Below are 17,132 nucleotides of genomic sequence, written 5' to 3' on the forward strand. Positions count from 1 at the left end.
AAGGCAAACAAGACAACCCAATTAGCCCTATTAATTGAGAGGCAGGAAAATGAATGGGTTAAAACACCAGATGCAGTAGAAAAAAAAGAAAATCCTGTGGAACTAATCCTGACTTCAAAAGGAGGCACTGGGGGAGGCAGGTGTACTGTACATTTCAGTGTGGGGCTGGAGGGGAGGGGAGAGGGCACTATTGGACTCGACAGAGAGGTGAAACAAGCAGAGGACAGTAATGAGAATGTATGGAGAAAGCAAAACCTTTACTTCGACCTGAGATTGAGTTGCACCTAGGGGGGAATAACTAGGCGCAGTGCTAGACAACTGGTACAAGAAGGGTGACAAATGTACACGCTCACACATGGAGCTAAGGTGTCCATTCAAACTAATAATAATAATAATAACAATAATAATATAGAAATCTACGAAAAAACAATGCAAAGGAAAACATGTTCATAAAAAAGTTAAAGGCAATGGAGAATATGTGGTGATACAGACAACCTTCTGGGGTAAAGAAGAGAGAAAAGTCATTTTATATCTAAATTATCATTTTCTTTGCTTGGAGAAGTATGATGCATAAGAAATGGACTGTAGTGGAGATCATAAACTATTAAACCTGAAGGATTCCTTTTATATATATATATATATATATATATATATATATATATATATATATATATATAGGATTCCTTTTATTTATATATATATATAGGATTCCTTTTATTTATATATTCCTTATATTTATATATATATATATATATATAGGATTCCTTTTATATTATATATATATATATATATATATATATATATATATGACATCTAAAAAAAGAAAAATAATAAAATAGCAGCTTCATTCTGTACAGGTGAACATCTGAACAGTACAAAAGTTATAAAAGTGACAAACCAATGATGTGTGTGAAAATGATCCTAAGGTCTAACATACAACTGTAAGACCTTTATATAAATGTTTGAATTGTACAGAGATACTAATGACAAGTCTAAAAAAGATCTGCTGCGTACAATGCCTCGCATGCTTTTAGCAGACGTATGTGTAGTCACAAGGTGGAGTTCTGTTGAGTCCTTTAGTTCTCCTTGTATTAGAACTGATCCAATACCTTCTACTTCAGGTTTGTTTCTGTATGTGTTGCATTTTTGGCACCAAGTCCTTTTTGCTCAATGTCTCTGTTGGTGATGTTGGTGTTTTCATCTCTCAGATGACACATACAATAGAAGAGGAATCCAATAAGGGCTCTGATGTAACTCGGAAAAAAACCAAGAGAAAACAGGCAAATTCCTTTTACAATTGGATTGTAATTGTGAAGTAGAAAACTAAATAAACAGCAATTTGGGTTTTTTAGGATGCTTGATTATGTTTCTCTTCATGTCAAATCAATAGGACAAATGAAGAGCAAGAAGGAGAAAACTACTAACTTTGATTTGACAAAAAATGTGTCCAATTCACAATTGCCCTCCCTCTATGATATCTACCCACTCCTGAAATCATTCCAGGAATATTTACAGGAAAACCAATTATCCTAGTCCAGAACACATCAATGTCTGAAATGTGGGAGAAGTATACCGATGAAAATAGGTTTTTAAGAGGAGCTATATCTTGCTGTCGAGAGACTCATGTGTTGGTATAGAAATACAGTGCATTTGGAATGTGTTCAGACCCCTTGTCTTTTTCCACATTTTGTTACATTACAGCCTGATTCTAAAATTGATTAAAGAAAATCCTCATCATTCTACACACAATACCCCATAATGACGAAGCAAAAACATGTTTAGACATTTTAGCAAATCTATTAAAAATGAAAAAATGTAATTACATTTACATAAGTATTCAGATCCTTTACTCAGTACTTTGTTGAAGCACCTTTGGCAGCAATTACAGCCTCAATTCTTCTTGGGTATGATGCTAAAAGCTTGGCACAAATGTATTTGAGGAGTTTCTCCCATTCTTCTCTGCAGATCCTCTCAAGCTCTGTCAGGTTGGACGGGGAGCGTCGCTGCACAGCTATTTTCAGGTCTCTCCAGAGATGTCCGGTCGGGTTCAAGTCCGGGCTCTGGCTGGGCCACTCAAGGACATTCAGAGACTTGTTCCGAAGCCACCCCTGGGTTGTCTTGGCTGCGTGCTTAGACTTGTCCCGAGCAGGGTTTCATCAAGGATCTCTCTGTGCTTTGCTCCGTTCATCTTTGCCTTGACCCTGACTAGTCTCCCTGCTGCTGAAAAACATCCCAACAGCATGATGCTGCCATCACCATGCTTCACCGCAGGGATGGTACCAGGTTTCCTCCAGATGTGACCCTTGGCATTCAGGCCAAAGAGTTCAATCTTGGTTCATCAGACCACAGAATCTTGATTCTCATGGTTTGAGAGTCCTTTAAGTGCCTTTTAGCAAACTCCAGGTGAGCTGTCATGTGCCTTTTACTAAGGAGTGGCTTCCGTCTGGCCACTCAACCATAAATGTCTGATGGAGTGCTGCAGAGATGGTTGTCTCCCATCTCCACAGAGGAACTTTGGAGCTCTGTCAGAGTGACCATCCGGTTCTTGGTCACCTCCTCCGATTGCTTAGTTTGGCCGGGCAGCCAGCTCTAGGAAGAGTCTTGGTGGTGCCAAATGTCTTCCATTTAATAATGATGGAGGCCACTGTTCTTAGGGACCTTCAATGCTGCAGAATTTTTTTGGTACCCTTCCTCAGATCTGTGCCTCGACACAACCCTGTCTTGGAACTGTATGGACAATTCCTTCGATCTCAGGGCTTGGTTTTTGCTCTGATGTGCACTGTCAACTGTGGGACCTTATATAGACAGGTGTGTGCCTTTCCAAATCATGTTCAATCAATTGAATTTACCACTCGTGGACTCCAATCAAGTTGTAGAAACATCTCAAAGATGATCAATGGAAACAGTATGCATCTCATAACAAAGGGCAGGAATACTTGCAAAATCTACTTTTGCTTTGTTATTATAGGGTAAAAATATCTTAGAATAAGGCTGTAACGTTAAAAAAATTGGAAAAAGTCAAGGGGTCTTAATACTTTCTAAAGGCAGTATAAACACACTCAGATATACACATTATTCTCTCAGAAATGACCTAAATGGGCTCGTCTGTTGGATTTTCTAGCAGATATGCTTCAAATTCTTTTTTAAAAGTTATTGTCTCTCACTTACAATACCTGTCAGTCAGGGAATATTTGATGATGTCCTTCTTTAATTATGTTTTTAAAGTAACAAATACTAAACAAGAAGTAAACACTAGAGCTTCCCAGTGTTGTTGTTCGTTCTGAGCCACCATACTCCAAACGCTTTAGCAGGTTTCTGTGCTGTTTCTCAGTCTTGGTATTCAATAATAAATCTTGATAATATTATTTAAAAATGAAAGACTCCTACTGCAGTAGAGTAGTATAATGTGTCAGTTATTCACTCATCCATCACCCCATTATAACTAAAACAGGGGAGAAGTTTATGTTACCCTGTGTGAGAAGAGGAGTGGGGTGATCTGGCTGAGGGGGGAGGAGGGGATCAGCAGGCTGAAGACTGGGGCAGTGGCAGCGCCCGCTCATTTTTGCGCCCCCCGTTCATGTGAGCGTAGTTCTGTGTGTCCTCAAAGTTGGGCCGCAGCACCACCACTGGCCCGTTGGCCGATATCTGTCCTGAGTGCTTGTCCAAGGCCAGGCCTGGGGAGGCCGAGACAGAGGCAGCCGGGACTGAGGTGGAGGGAGAGCCAGGTCCCTTCAGGGTATTAGAAGGGCATTGCATTGGGGATAACTGCTGGGGAGGAGGGGGTGCTGAGCCCCCTGTGGCCCCCATGGGTCCCTGGGAGGGTAGAGGAACAGCAGTGGGGGGTCTGCTGGGTGCAGGGTCCAGTGGCACGTTCTCCATGTTCTCCACCTCCATGTCCAGCTCCTCAGTGTCCGGGGGCTTGTTCTCCTCGCTGAAGAAGAAGCTCATCTCACTGAACGGAGGCTCCAGCTCCTCCTTGAGGCTGTTGATGATCTCCAGGAAGGAAGGACGCATCTTGGGGTTGTACTGCCAGCACATCCGCATCAGCTCAAACCTAAGGGCAAACACATTACCTTATTTATTATACATAATATGAACGATTCAACTAAAATATGATCCAGTAAATCTATCATTGCATCTTCTCACCATAAGGTGGCAGAGTGCAGCAAGATAGAGCCAATGAAAATGTTTCTGATACTCACTGAAACAAACAACTTCCAGAGGTTTCTATACAAACAGCTACTGCCAACTATGCATAGAACGTCAGTAAGAATCTACCATCATATATCATACTACAGCATGTGTACAAATAGACAGTAAATCATACATGAGCATACTGTGCTAGGCTAGCGACAGAACACAGAAAACATCAAAACAACACCATGAAAAGAGAATCATTACAGTTTGGTGTGGTGCTCGACCACACACCACATATTACATTATACACAAACAAGCTAAGAATACCTTCTACAGCCTACTGACATAAATCACATAGTCATCTCCCTCTCTCCCAGCAGCCACCACTCTATGTCCGATCCCACAACAGCCTGTACAGCTGGGTATCTCAGCCTCTCCGCACCAAAGCTTTCTGGGTAGTACTCTCTGAAGAAGACACTTAACTTCAAACTAAGTTTCAGCCAGCAGGAGGGAGGGTTGGTCATGGCTTGTTCTTTAGCCTCTCAGTGAGTCAGTCTCTTAAAGTTGCCTTTCAGACGGCTAAACTAAACCCCGGCTGCAAGACCTCCCATGAAAATGGTCGTAATGCTTGGAGCTGGGCCCATGTACCAGAGTAACCTGTCTGCTTGACGTTGGCACGCTGAAAATTCTTCCTGGACAATCTGTCGCTGTGTATAACTTTCGCTGATGTGAAATGAGAAAATACGCTACAATAAATCATGTCAGCACCCAGCTCCTCATCACACACAAACACATTTTACTTTTCACATCATTTCACTCACATCACGATATGTAAATGTTGCATCGTTCACAACATTATAAATACCAATGCAAACCTCTACCAGAGTAGAGATCGAGAGAGCTACAAAAGAGAGCAACCTATGCTATGACAGACCATTAATAAACAGGAATCTGCAGCTGCAGGCCTGACCAGTAACATGTTCCACAATATCAGCACTCAGAAAATCTGTTCTTTTCATGCAGCTTTCTAACATTGGACCAAAGGTCTAGTCATATTTCACCATAGAACAGTATCTTAGATATTGCCATAATTCTATCTATACTGAACTAAAATATGAACCCAACATGCAACAATTTCAAAGATTATACTGAGTTACAGTTCATACATAAAAATCTGTCATTTAAAATAAATTCATTAGGCCCAAATCTATGCATTTCACATGACTGTGATTTCACATGTTGGTCAAATATACCTAAAAGAAAAGCTAGGAGCATGGATCAGAAAACCAGTCAGTATCTGGTGTGACCACCATTTGCCTCATGCAGTGTGATACATCTCCTTCACATAAAGTTGATCAGGCTGTTGATTGTGGCCTGTGGAATGTTGTTCCAGTCCTTTTCAATGGCTGTGCGAAGTTGCTGGATATTGGCAGGAAGTGGAACATGCTGTCGTACACATTGATCCAGAGAATCCCAAACGATCTCAATGGGTGACATGTCTGGTGAATATACAGGCCATGGAAGAACTGGGACATTTTCAGGTTCCAGGATTTGTGTACAGATCCTTGCGACATGGGGCTGTGCATTATCATGCTGAAACATGAGGCAATGGCGGTGGATGAATTGCATTCAAATTGCCATAGATAAAATGTAATTGTGTTCTCTGTCCGTAGCTTATGTCTGCCCATACAATAACCCCACCGCCACCATGGGGCACTCTGTTTACAAAGTTGATATCAGCAAACCGCTCGCTAACACGACAACATACATGCTGTCTGCCATCTGCTTGGTAGAGTGGAAAGCGGTATTCATCCGTGAAGAGTACACTTCTCCAGCGTGCCAGTGGCCATCGAAGGTGAGCATTTGCCCACTGAAATCGGTTACGACATCGAACTTCAGTCAGGTCAAAACCCTGTTGAGGATGACAAGCACGCAGATGAGCTTCCCTGAGTAGGTTTCTGACAATTCTTTGGTTGTGCAAACCCACAATTTCATCAGCTATCCGGGTGACTGGTCTAAGGTAAATAAGCCAGATGTGGAGCTCCTGAGCTGGCATGGTTACATGTGGTCTGTGGTTGCAAAAGTCTTTAAAAAGATGTTGGAGGCAGCTTATGGTAGAGAAATTAGCATTCCCCTCTGGTAACAGCTCTGGTGGACATTCCTGCAGTCAGCATGCCAATTACATGCTCCCTCAAAACTTGAGACATCTTTGGCATTGTGTTGTATGACAAAACACATTTTAGAGTGGCCTTTAATTGTCCCCAGAACAAGGTGCACCTGTGTAATGATTGTGTCTTTGAATCAGCTTCTTGATATGCCACACCTGTCAGGTGGAATAATTATCTTTGCTAAGGATAAATGATCACCAACATGGATTGTAAACAAATTAGTGCACAAAATTGGAGAGAAATAAGCTTTTTGTGTGTATGGAAAATTTCGGGGATCTTTGATTTCAGCTCAGGAAACATGGGACCAACAGTTTTGTTCAGTATAGTATAGCATATATGTATTTACATTTTCACTCATCCTCATAATAATTCAGATTTTACGCTGCTGTTACACGCTGTTTATTATCTATGCACAGTCACTATACCCCTACCTACATGTACATATTACCTCAATTACCTCGACTAACCTGTATAACCTGCCTCATTATTGTTATTTTATTGTTGCTCATTTATTTTATTAACTTTAGTTTATCTAGTAAATATCTTTGTTAACTCTTATCTTTCTTTTCCATTGTTGGTTAAGGGCTTGTAAGGAAGCATTTCACAATAAGTTTTTCTTTATTTGACTGATTTGATACCCATACAGTTGAAGTCGTAAATTTACATACACCTTTGCCAAATACATTTAAACTCCGTTTTTCACAATTCCTGACATTTAATCCTAGTTAGAAATCCCTGTCTTAGGTCAGTTCAGATCACCGTTTTATTTTAAGAATGTGAAATGTCAGAATAATAGTAGAGAGAATGATTTATTTCAGCTTTCATTTCTTTCATCACATTCCCAGTGGGTCAGAAGTTTACATACACTCAGTATTTGATAGAATTAACTTTACATTTTTTAAAAACTTGGGTCAAACGGTTTGGGTAGCCTTCCACAAGATTCCCACAATAAGTTGGGTGAATTTTGGCCCATTCCTCCTGACAGAGCTGGAGTAACTGAGTCAGGTTTGTAGGCCTCCTTGCTCGCACACGCCTTTTCAGTTCTGCCCACAAATTTTCTGTAGGATTGAGGTCAGGGCTTTGTGATGGCCACTCCAATACCTTGACTTTGTTGTCCTTAAGCCATTTTCCCACAACTTTGGAAGTATGCTTGGGGTCATTGTCCATTTGGAAGACCAATTTGTGACCAAGCTTTATCTTGCTGACTGATGTCTTGAGATGTTGCTTCATAGTATCCACAGAATTTTCCTCCCTCATGACGCAATCTATTTTGTGAAGTGCACCAGTACCTCCTGCAGCAAAGCACCCCCACGAAATGATGCTGCCACCCCCGTGCTTCGCGGTTGGGATGGTGTTCTTCGGCTTGCAAGCCTCCCCCTTTTTCTTCCAAACATAACAATGGTCATTATGGCCAAACAGTTCTATTTTTGTTTCATCAGACCAGAGTACATTTCTCCAAAAAGTACAATCTTTGTCCCCATGTGCAGTTGCAAACCGTAGTCTGGCTTTTTTATGCCAGTTTTGGAGCAGTGGTTTCTTCCTTGCTGAGCGGCCTTTCAGGTTATATCGATATAGGACTCGTTTTACTGTGGATATAGATACTTTTTTTTTACCTGTTTCCTCCAGCATCTTCACAAGGTCCTTTGCTGATCTTCTGGGATTGATTTGCACTTTTCGCACCAAAGTACGTTCATCTCTAGGAGACAGAACGCATCTCCTTCCTGAGCGGTATGACGGCTGCGTGGTCCCATGGTGTTTATACTTGCGTACTATTGCTTGTTCAGATGAACGTGGTACCTTCAGGCGTTTGGAAATTGCTTCCAAGGATGAACCAGACTTGTGGAGGTCTACAATTTTTTTTCTGAGGTTTTGGCTGACTTCTTTTGATTTTCCCATGATGTCAAGCAAAGGGGCTGTCACGCTCTGACCTTAGAGATCATTTTTATGTCTCTATTTTGGTTTGGTCAGGGCGTGAGTTGGGGTGGGCATTCTATGTTTTGTGTTTCTATGATTTTCTATTTCTATGTTTTGGCAGGGTATGGTTCTCAATCAGGGGCAGCTGTCTATAGTTGTCTCTGATTGGGAACCATACTTAGGTACCCTTTTCCCCACCTGTGCTTGTGGGAAGTTAACTTTGTTTGATGGCACTTAGCCTTAAGCTTCACGGTTTTGGCGCCGTCATTTCTTAAATAAAGTCAAATGTCCGCTAACCACGCTACACCTTGGGTCTCATCCTTCAACAACTGTGACAGGGGCACTTAGTTTGAAAGTAGGCCATGAAATACATCAACAGGTACACCTTCAATTGACTCAAATGGGGTCAATTAGCCTTTCAGAAGCTTCTAAAGCCATGACATCATTTTTAGGAATTTTGCAAGCAGTTTAAAGGCATAGTCAACATTGTGTATGTAAACTTCTGACCCAATTGTAATTGTGACACATTGAATTATATGTGAAATAATCTGTCTGTAAAAACTTGTTGGAAAAATTACTTATGTCATGCACAAAGTAGAAAAACTATATTTTGTTAACAAGAAATTTGTGGAGTGGTTGAAAAACAAGTTTTAATGACCCCAACTAAAGTGTATGTAAACTTCCAACTTCAACTGTATATGGTAAAGATGGGAACACTTTTCAAATATGACTCATACATTTAAAATGATGTTATCGTTGTCTTCTTCTCTTCTCTCTCAATCCCCCTCTTTCTTCAGCCTGACTACAGCATTGTTCTGCAGCCCTTGTTGGCTCCTGGCTCTGCAGGTCTCTGTACTGTAACTCTCCACTAACTCACTACAGGAGAAGCTACCAGCAGCGGCAACCTTTCCAGTACAAACCCTCCCCCACCCCACACTCTCCCTCCCCTGCCTAACACAATTCACACACTCTTGCAATCAGGACACCACTCTGAGGCTGCCATAGAAACCCAAGGTTTGTGTCTGCATAACACCAGCCCCTCTCTCCCCTCTCTGTAAGGTGAGGTAAAGAGGGAATGCCTTCACATTGAGATGAGAGGCAGAGAGGAGAAATGCATGTACACAGCAGAGCTGCCTGACAGCTAGGGAGGCTGTTCCATTCCACTTTTCCAGACAAGACCAAGACCGACAGACAGACAGACAGACAGTATCTCTCTAAGAACAGATATAGCCCATGGTTTACCCCAGACTTGACTGCCCTTGACCAGCACAAAAACATCCTGTGGCGTTCTGCATTAGCATTGAATAGCCCCCGCATTATGCAACTTTTAAAACAGACATTTGCATCCTGTAGCACTAATTCCAAAAACTTTTGGGACACTGTAAAGTCCATGGAGAATAAGAGCACCTCCTCCCAGTTGCCCACTGCACTGAGGATAGGAAACACTGTCACCACCGATAAATCTATGATAATTGATCATTTCAATAAGCATTTTTCCATGGCTGGCCATGCTTTCCACCTGGCTACCCCTACTTACTCTTTTCTCTGTATATATCAATAATGTCGCTCTTGCTGCTGGTGATTCTCTGATCCACCTCTACGCAGACGACACCATTCTGTATATATCTGGCCCTTCTTTGGACAGGGTGCTAACAAACCTCCAAACGAGCTTCAATGCCATAAAACACTCCTACTGTGACCTCCAACTGCTTTTAAATGCTAGTAAAACTAAGTGCATACTCTTTTTTTAATTTCACCTTTATTTAACCAGGTAGGCTAGTTGAGAACAAGTTCTCATTTGCAACTGCGACCTGGCCAAGATAAAGCATAGCAGTGTGAACAGACAACACAGAGTTACACATGGAGTAAACAATTAACAAGTCAATAACACAGTAGAAAAAAAGGGGAGTCTATATACAATGTGTGCAAAAGGCATGAGGAGGTAGGCAAATAATTACAATATTGCAGATTAACACTGGAGTGATAAATGATCAGATGATCATGTACAGGTAGAGATATTGGTGTGCAAAAGAGCAGAAAAGTAAATAAATAAAAACTGTGGGGATGAGGTAGGTGAAAATGGGTGGGCTATTTACCAATAGATTATGTACAGCTGCAGCGATCGGTTAGCTGCTCAGATAGCTGATGTTTGAAGTTGGTGAGGGAGATAAAAGTCTCCAACTTCAGCGATTTTTGCAATTCGTTCCAGTCACAGGCAGCAGAGTACTGGAACGAAAGGCGGCCGAATGAGGTGTTGGCTTTAGGGATGATCAGTGAGATACACCTGCTGGAGCGCGTGCTACGGATGGGTGTTGCCATCGTGACCAGTGAACTGAGATAAGGCGGAGCTTTACCTAGCATGGCCTTGTAGATGACCTGGAGCCAGTGGGTCTGGCGACGAATATGTAGCGAGGGCCAGCCGACTAGAGCATACAAGTCGCAGTGGTGGGTAGTATAAGGTGCTTTAGTGACAAAACGGATGGCACTGTGATAAACTGCATCCAGTTTGCTGAGTAGAGTGTTGGAAGCGATTTTGTAGATGACATCGCCGAAGTCGAGGATCGGTAGGATAGTCAGTTTTACAAGGGTAAGCTTGGCAGCGTGAGTGAAGGAGGCTTTGTTGCGGAATAGAGAGCCGACTCTTGATTTGATTTTCGATTGGAGATGTTTGATATGGGTCTGGAAGGAGAGTTTGCAGTCTAGCCAGACACCTAGGTACTTATAGGTGTCCACATATTCAAGGTCGGAACCATCCAGTGTGGTGATGCTAGTCGGGCATGCGGGTGCAGGCAGCGATCGGTTGAAAAGCATGCATTTGGTTTTACTAGCGTTTAAGAGCAGTTGGAGGCCACGGAAGGAGTGTTGTATGGCATTGAAGCTCGTTTGGAGGTTAGATAGCACAGTGTCCAATGACGGGCCGAAAGTATATAGAAGGGTGTCGTCTGCGTAGAGGTGGATCAGGGAATCGCCCGCAGCAAGACCAACATCATTGATATATACAGAGAAAAGAGTCGGCCCGAGAATTGAACCCTGTGGCACCCCCACCTCTTCAACCGATTGCTGCCTGCACCCTCCCGCCCGACGAGCATCACTACTCTGGACGGTTCTGACGTAGAATATGTGGACAACTACAAATACCTAGGTGTCTGGTTAGACTGTAAACTCTTCTTCCAGACTCACATTAAGTATCACCAATCTAAAATTAAATCTAGAATCTGTTTCCTATTTCGCAACAAAGCCTCCTTCACTCATGCTGCCAAACAAAACTGACGATCCTACCGATCCTTTACAAAATAGTCTCCAACACTTCACTCAGCAAACTGGATGTAGTCTATCACAGTGCCATCCGTTTTGTCACCAAAGCCCCATATACTACCCACCATTGCGACCGATATGCTCTTGTTGGCTGGCCCTCACTACATATTCGTCGCCAAACCCACTGGCTCCAGGTCATCTATAAGTCTTTGCTAGGTAAAGCCCCCCTTATCTCAGCTTACTGGTCACCATAGCAACACCCACCCATAGCACGCGCTCCAGCAGGTATATTTCACTGGTCATCTCCAAAGCCAACCTTCCCTTTGGCCGCCTTTCCTTCCAGTTCTCTGCTGCCAATGACTGGAACAAATTGCATAAATCACTGAAGCTGGAGTCATATATCTCCCTCTCTAACTTTAAGCATCAGCTGTCAGAGCAGTTTACTGATCACTGTACCTGTACACAGCCCATCTGTAAATAGCCCATCCAACTACCTCAGCCCTATATTGCTCTTTTGCCCCCCTAGTATTTCTACTTGGACATCATCATCTGCACATCTATCACTCTAGTGTTAATGCTAAATTGTAATTACTTCACTATGGCCTATTTATTGCCTTACCTATCTACTCTTCTACATTTTCACACACTGTTTATACATTTTTCTATTGTGTTATTGACTGTACGTTTGTTTATGTGTAACTCTGTGTTGTTGTTTTTGTCGCACTGCTTTGCTTTATCTTGGCCAGGTCGCTGTTGATGAGGAAATGAGAACTTGTAAATGAGAACTTGTTCTCAACTGGCCTACCTGGTTAAATAAAGGGGGGGGGGATATATATTTAAAAAATGACAGAACCCTCACTAATGGGGAATGAGCGGCATCTTTCACACACGGGCCGTGGCATCCCTTCTATGGACCTCAGCTTACTGCTGAGGAGGGAGCTCCCGTAACACCAGCTGAGCATGTGGGCCATGATGTCACTGTGCTCCATTTAACCTGTGATGTAAATGTCACCAGTCAGGCCTTCGCTTGGCTCCCCACTGGCATATGGCTCTCATGATATAGTATGCACATTTGTCCCCTCAACTCTAAATAGTAGCTGCAAGGGAAATAGTGGCAGATTTAGCAAGGGAACCCTTATTCAATTGAAACTTTATTTAACAATGACAGTGAGCTGGTACTAGAGGACAATATCTTCAGAAAATGCACCTAAGGAATAAGCCTAACAGTGGAACAGACAATAGGAAAAACACTACATATTGAAAGATGTGGCTAAGACTGAAATTCTCCTGCGTCTGACTCAGTCCCAGAGCAAGAGTGACATTGAAAGAAAGAGCAGGGGACTCACAGCATGTCAGGACAGTTGTCAGGCTTGTCCAGGAGTCCTCCCTCCATGACGAAACGCAGCACCTGCTCGTTGGACATGCCCTGATACGGCTGCTCAGACAAGGTAGAAATCTCCCACAGCACCACCCCAAATGACCTGCAGGGGGAGACAGAGAGGAGACAGGTATGTTAGAAACAACACAAATGTAAAATCAAGTCAAGTCAAGTTTTATTAGTTGTATATATAGGACAGACATGGTATACATCGTCCAGTGAAATGCTTACTTGCAGGCTCCTTCTTGACAATGCAACAACAATACCAAATAATACAAGATAAGAATACAAACATAGAGTAAATGGCTCAGTAGAATATATACATATTTGTAAAGTATAATACAGGAAAGCACAATTTATTGTCCAATATTTACCCATTTTGGGGATGGGGGGGGGAGTGTTTAAATTGTGCAGTATTTAGCAATAATAATAAAAGTCTGGTAGCAGCACATGTGATGAGACGTGCGTGCGTACATGCATGTGTCTGTGTGGGAGTTTGCATGAGTGAGTGCATGTGAGTTAAGCTAAGGTGCGGAGAGTCAGTGCAGGTGGTCAGTCCAGTTCAAGTGTGGCTGGGGTGTGTGAGGTCCTTGATGATGCTGCGGGCCTTCCTCAGGCACAGCTTCAAGTAGATGTCCTGGATGGGTGGGAGCATGGTCCCAGTGATGTACTGGGCCATCTTTACCACCCGCTGGAGGGCCTTGTGGTCATAGACCGAGCAATTCCCATACCAGGCTGTGATGCAACCGGTCAGGACGCTCTCGATTGTGCAGTGGTAGTATTTGGAGAGGACCAGGGCTAGTATGCTGAATTTCTTTAGCCGCCCTTAGGAAGTAGACACGCTGTTCTTATTTTAATTGTTTTATTTAAACATTAGTTATATGTTGCACCCTCTTGACAAGAGTGGTGGTGTTGTTGGTCCATCTCAAGTCCTCGGTGATGTGGACGCCGAGGAACTTAAAACGGCTGACTCTCTCTACTGCAGTCCAATTGATGTGGATCATGGTATGTTCCCTCTGCTTCCTGAATTCAACAATCAACATATTTTATTTTGCTGTTGTTGAGGTAGAAGTTGTTGTCCTGGCAGCACAATGCCAGTTCACTTATCTCCTTCCTATAGGCAAACTCGTCATTGTTGGTTATCAGGCCTACAACTCTGGTGTTACCAGAAAACTTGATGGAGTTGGAGTCGTGCAAAGCCATGCAGTTGTGGGTGAACAGGGAGTACAGCAAAGGGCTGAGGACACACCCCTGGGGGTCCCCTGTGTTAAGAGTCAGTGTGGAGGAGGTGTTGTTTCCAATCCACACAGCCTGTGCAGACCACCGCCAGGAAGTCCAGGATCCAGTTGCAGACAGTAGTTTCCAGTTCCAGGGCTCGGAGCTTGGTGTCGACCTTGGAGGGAAGAATAGTGTTGAATGCTGAACTCTAGTCAATGAACAGCATTTTCACATACTGTAGGTGTTCCTCTTGTCCAGGCCTAGTGAAAAGCGATGGAAATGGCATCTTCCATCATCAGCAGCATACTGTAGTAGGACCATGCAGTGTAATACAGGCAAAACCATCCATACACAGGGCCCAGCCGGGCATGTAAATAACCTCTGGCAGCGCTTTACAAGGATGGTGCTGCATTGTGTAATGTTGAGTAGGACTGTTCTCTAACAGTGGGAAGCAAATTGTGCAAAGAACAGAAGAAACGTTTATTCATAAATTCATGCTACATATATTAATCAAATAAGGACAAATGTAAATGTTTGTGTAATTTTGCCTTATCCATATTTTATCCATACAATGAGCCTGTATACTACCCAGAGACCACTAAGGAACTGCAACAGAAAACAAAACTTAAACCTAAGCTTGACACAAAATAACTACGAGTTCATCATTGCCAATGATTATTTGTTAGCTCTCTTAAGCCATATTTCCCCCACTGTTGTGGGATCTAAAGGCGGCTAAAAACTCCACTCTGTTGATCGACGTGCGTGCATGCACGTGGGTGGAGTCATTTTTTGGGCAGCAGACTGTTTTCGTTGCGTTTCTCCCAGAGAGAAAGTCCACCTTGTGTAGTGTAAATCCACTAGGGGCTTGGGGAGCCAAAGAAGCTTACCAAGCAAGAGGGGCCGAGGAACTCTTTTTGACTTGCTAGCGACGACCTTTGAACTTCCGGATCCGGTGTTATATGCCTGTTTACAAATGCTAGCTACATGTCAGGCTAGTCTGGTGTTCTATACTTTATGACACACTTTTCTAGCCACAGAAGCAAACATGTCTCTTTGTAACGAGTGCACTGAGAGTCGGGAAGCAAGTACAGGTGTGTGTTTTTAATAAATAAACAAAACAATAAACACGAAACACAAACACCACACCGACATGAAACAGAGTCAATAACACCCGAGGAAAGAACCAAGGGGAGTGACAGATGTAGGGAAGATAATCAAGGAGGTGATGGAGTCCAGGTGAGTGTCATGAGGCGCTGGTGCCCTTGACGATGGTGACAGGTGAGGCCGGAGAGGGAGTATACGTGACACTCTTATTTAATTGAAATTGCTAGAGCTTGAACTGCTACTATTACTAAGGAGGTGAAGAACACAAAGACTGAGAAAATGTGTCCACTGAATGCACGTCTCTTGTCCAACATTGACAAAGAAAGACATGCCGGTTGCCAGATTTTACGACTTGCTTCAGTGGCTTGCCCCTCACATCTCGCACGAGAGAACTCACAGCTTGCCCGTAAGTGCTGCAGAAAGGCTGTCTGTGACCATTTGGTTTTTGCCGAGTGGCAGCACACAGCAAAGGGGACACCAGCTTCCTGGACCCAAGAAACATGTCAGCAGAATGGCTATAAACATGTTCAACAACCTCAAGGAGTACTTCCTCACACCAGCAGGTCAAGTGTCTTCCCAAGATGCTGCTATTACACTACAGTAAATGTTGGTGTGGTTTGGAAAACATAAGACATTTACATTTACATTTAAGTCATTTAGCAGACGCTCTTATCCAGAGCGACTTACAAATTGGGCCTAAGCACACATACACTCTCTTCTTCTGGTTGATGACTGTTTGTTTCATGTTGTGAGCTACACAATTTGATTTTGCTGTTTGGATTTAGGAGTTTTCTTATTCACACTTTACAAATCACAATAAAGAGTACTATCACGTCGTCCTTGTTCTCGTTTTACCTAACCTTGTGTTATGTGAAGTGGCCTTTCAATGGAGACCTTCCTGCTTTGGTACATGGGTGTGTCCAAATGAGGAGAACAAGGACAGACCCCCGCCCCCAAGACATTAACCTCATCTACATAGCTTATGTACAACGCAGTGCAAGTTTACTGAGTGAATGATTCAAAACTGTACAAATAACCAGACAAATACATTTGTAAGCCTTTTAGATATGCATTTACTATCACAAGAGGAAAATAGTGCAATGTAAAACAATACAATATACAGGTGAAAAGTGTGATGAAAGAAAAAAAAACTAAGTAAACACCTGTAACATGTGAATGAGGAAATACAGTGCAATCAGAAAGTATTCAGACCCCTTCCTTATTCCTTACCCTTATTCTGAAATTGATTACATTTCATTTTTTCCTCATCAATCTACACACAATACCCCACAATGACAAAGCGAAAACAGGTTTTTAGACATTTTTGAACATGTATTAAAAATAAAAACAGAAATACCTTATTTACATAAGTATTCAGAACCTTTGCTATGAGACTTGAAATTGAGTTCAGGAACATCCTGCTTCCATTGATCATCCTTGAGATGTTTATTTAACTTGATTGGTGTCCACCTGTGGTATATTGAATTGATAGGAAATGATTTGGAAAGGCACACACCTGTCTATATAAGGTCCCACAGTTGACAGTGCATGTCAGAGCAAAAACCAAGCGATGAGGTCGAAGGAATTGTCCGTAGAGTGCCGAGACAGGATTGTGTCGAGGCACGGATCTGGGGAAGAGTACAAAAACATTTCTGCAGCATTGAAGGTCCCCAAGAACACAGTTGGCTCCATCATTCTTAAATGGATGAAGTTTGGAACCACCAAGAGTCTTCCTAGAGCTGGCCACCCGGCCAAAGTGGGGAATCGGGATTGTCACTCTGACAGAGCTCCAGAGTTCTTCTGTGGAGATGGGAGAACTTTCCAGAAGGACAACCATCTATGCAGCACTCCACCAATCAGGCCTTTATGGTGGAATGGCCAGATGGAAGCCACTCCTCAGTAAAAAGGCACATGACAGCTCACTTGGAGTTTACCATAAGGCACCTAAAGGACTCTCA

The 17,132-nt window shown here is 42.8% G+C and overlaps 1 protein-coding gene across 1 annotated transcript in view; it reads right to left on the reverse strand.

The window, feature by feature from the left end:
* Positions 1-817: 817 nt before the first annotated feature.
* LOC118401242 (insulin-like growth factor 1 receptor) overlaps positions 818-17,132 on the reverse strand; it is a 161,767-nt gene continuing 145,452 nt past the window's right edge. The window contains exons 20-21 of the mRNA XM_035798596.2: positions 12,821-12,955; positions 818-4,054 (exon numbers count right to left, since the gene is read on the reverse strand). Coding sequence (XP_035654489.1) covers positions 3,520-4,054; positions 12,821-12,955 — 670 coding nt within the window. The 3' untranslated portion in view covers positions 818-3,519. The remainder of the gene's footprint in view (positions 4,055-12,820; positions 12,956-17,132) is intronic.

The sequence above is a fragment of the Oncorhynchus keta genome, chromosome 22, assembly GCF_023373465.1.
Source record: "Oncorhynchus keta strain PuntledgeMale-10-30-2019 chromosome 22, Oket_V2, whole genome shotgun sequence".
NCBI classification, from domain to species: Eukaryota; Metazoa; Chordata; class Actinopteri; order Salmoniformes; family Salmonidae; genus Oncorhynchus; species Oncorhynchus keta.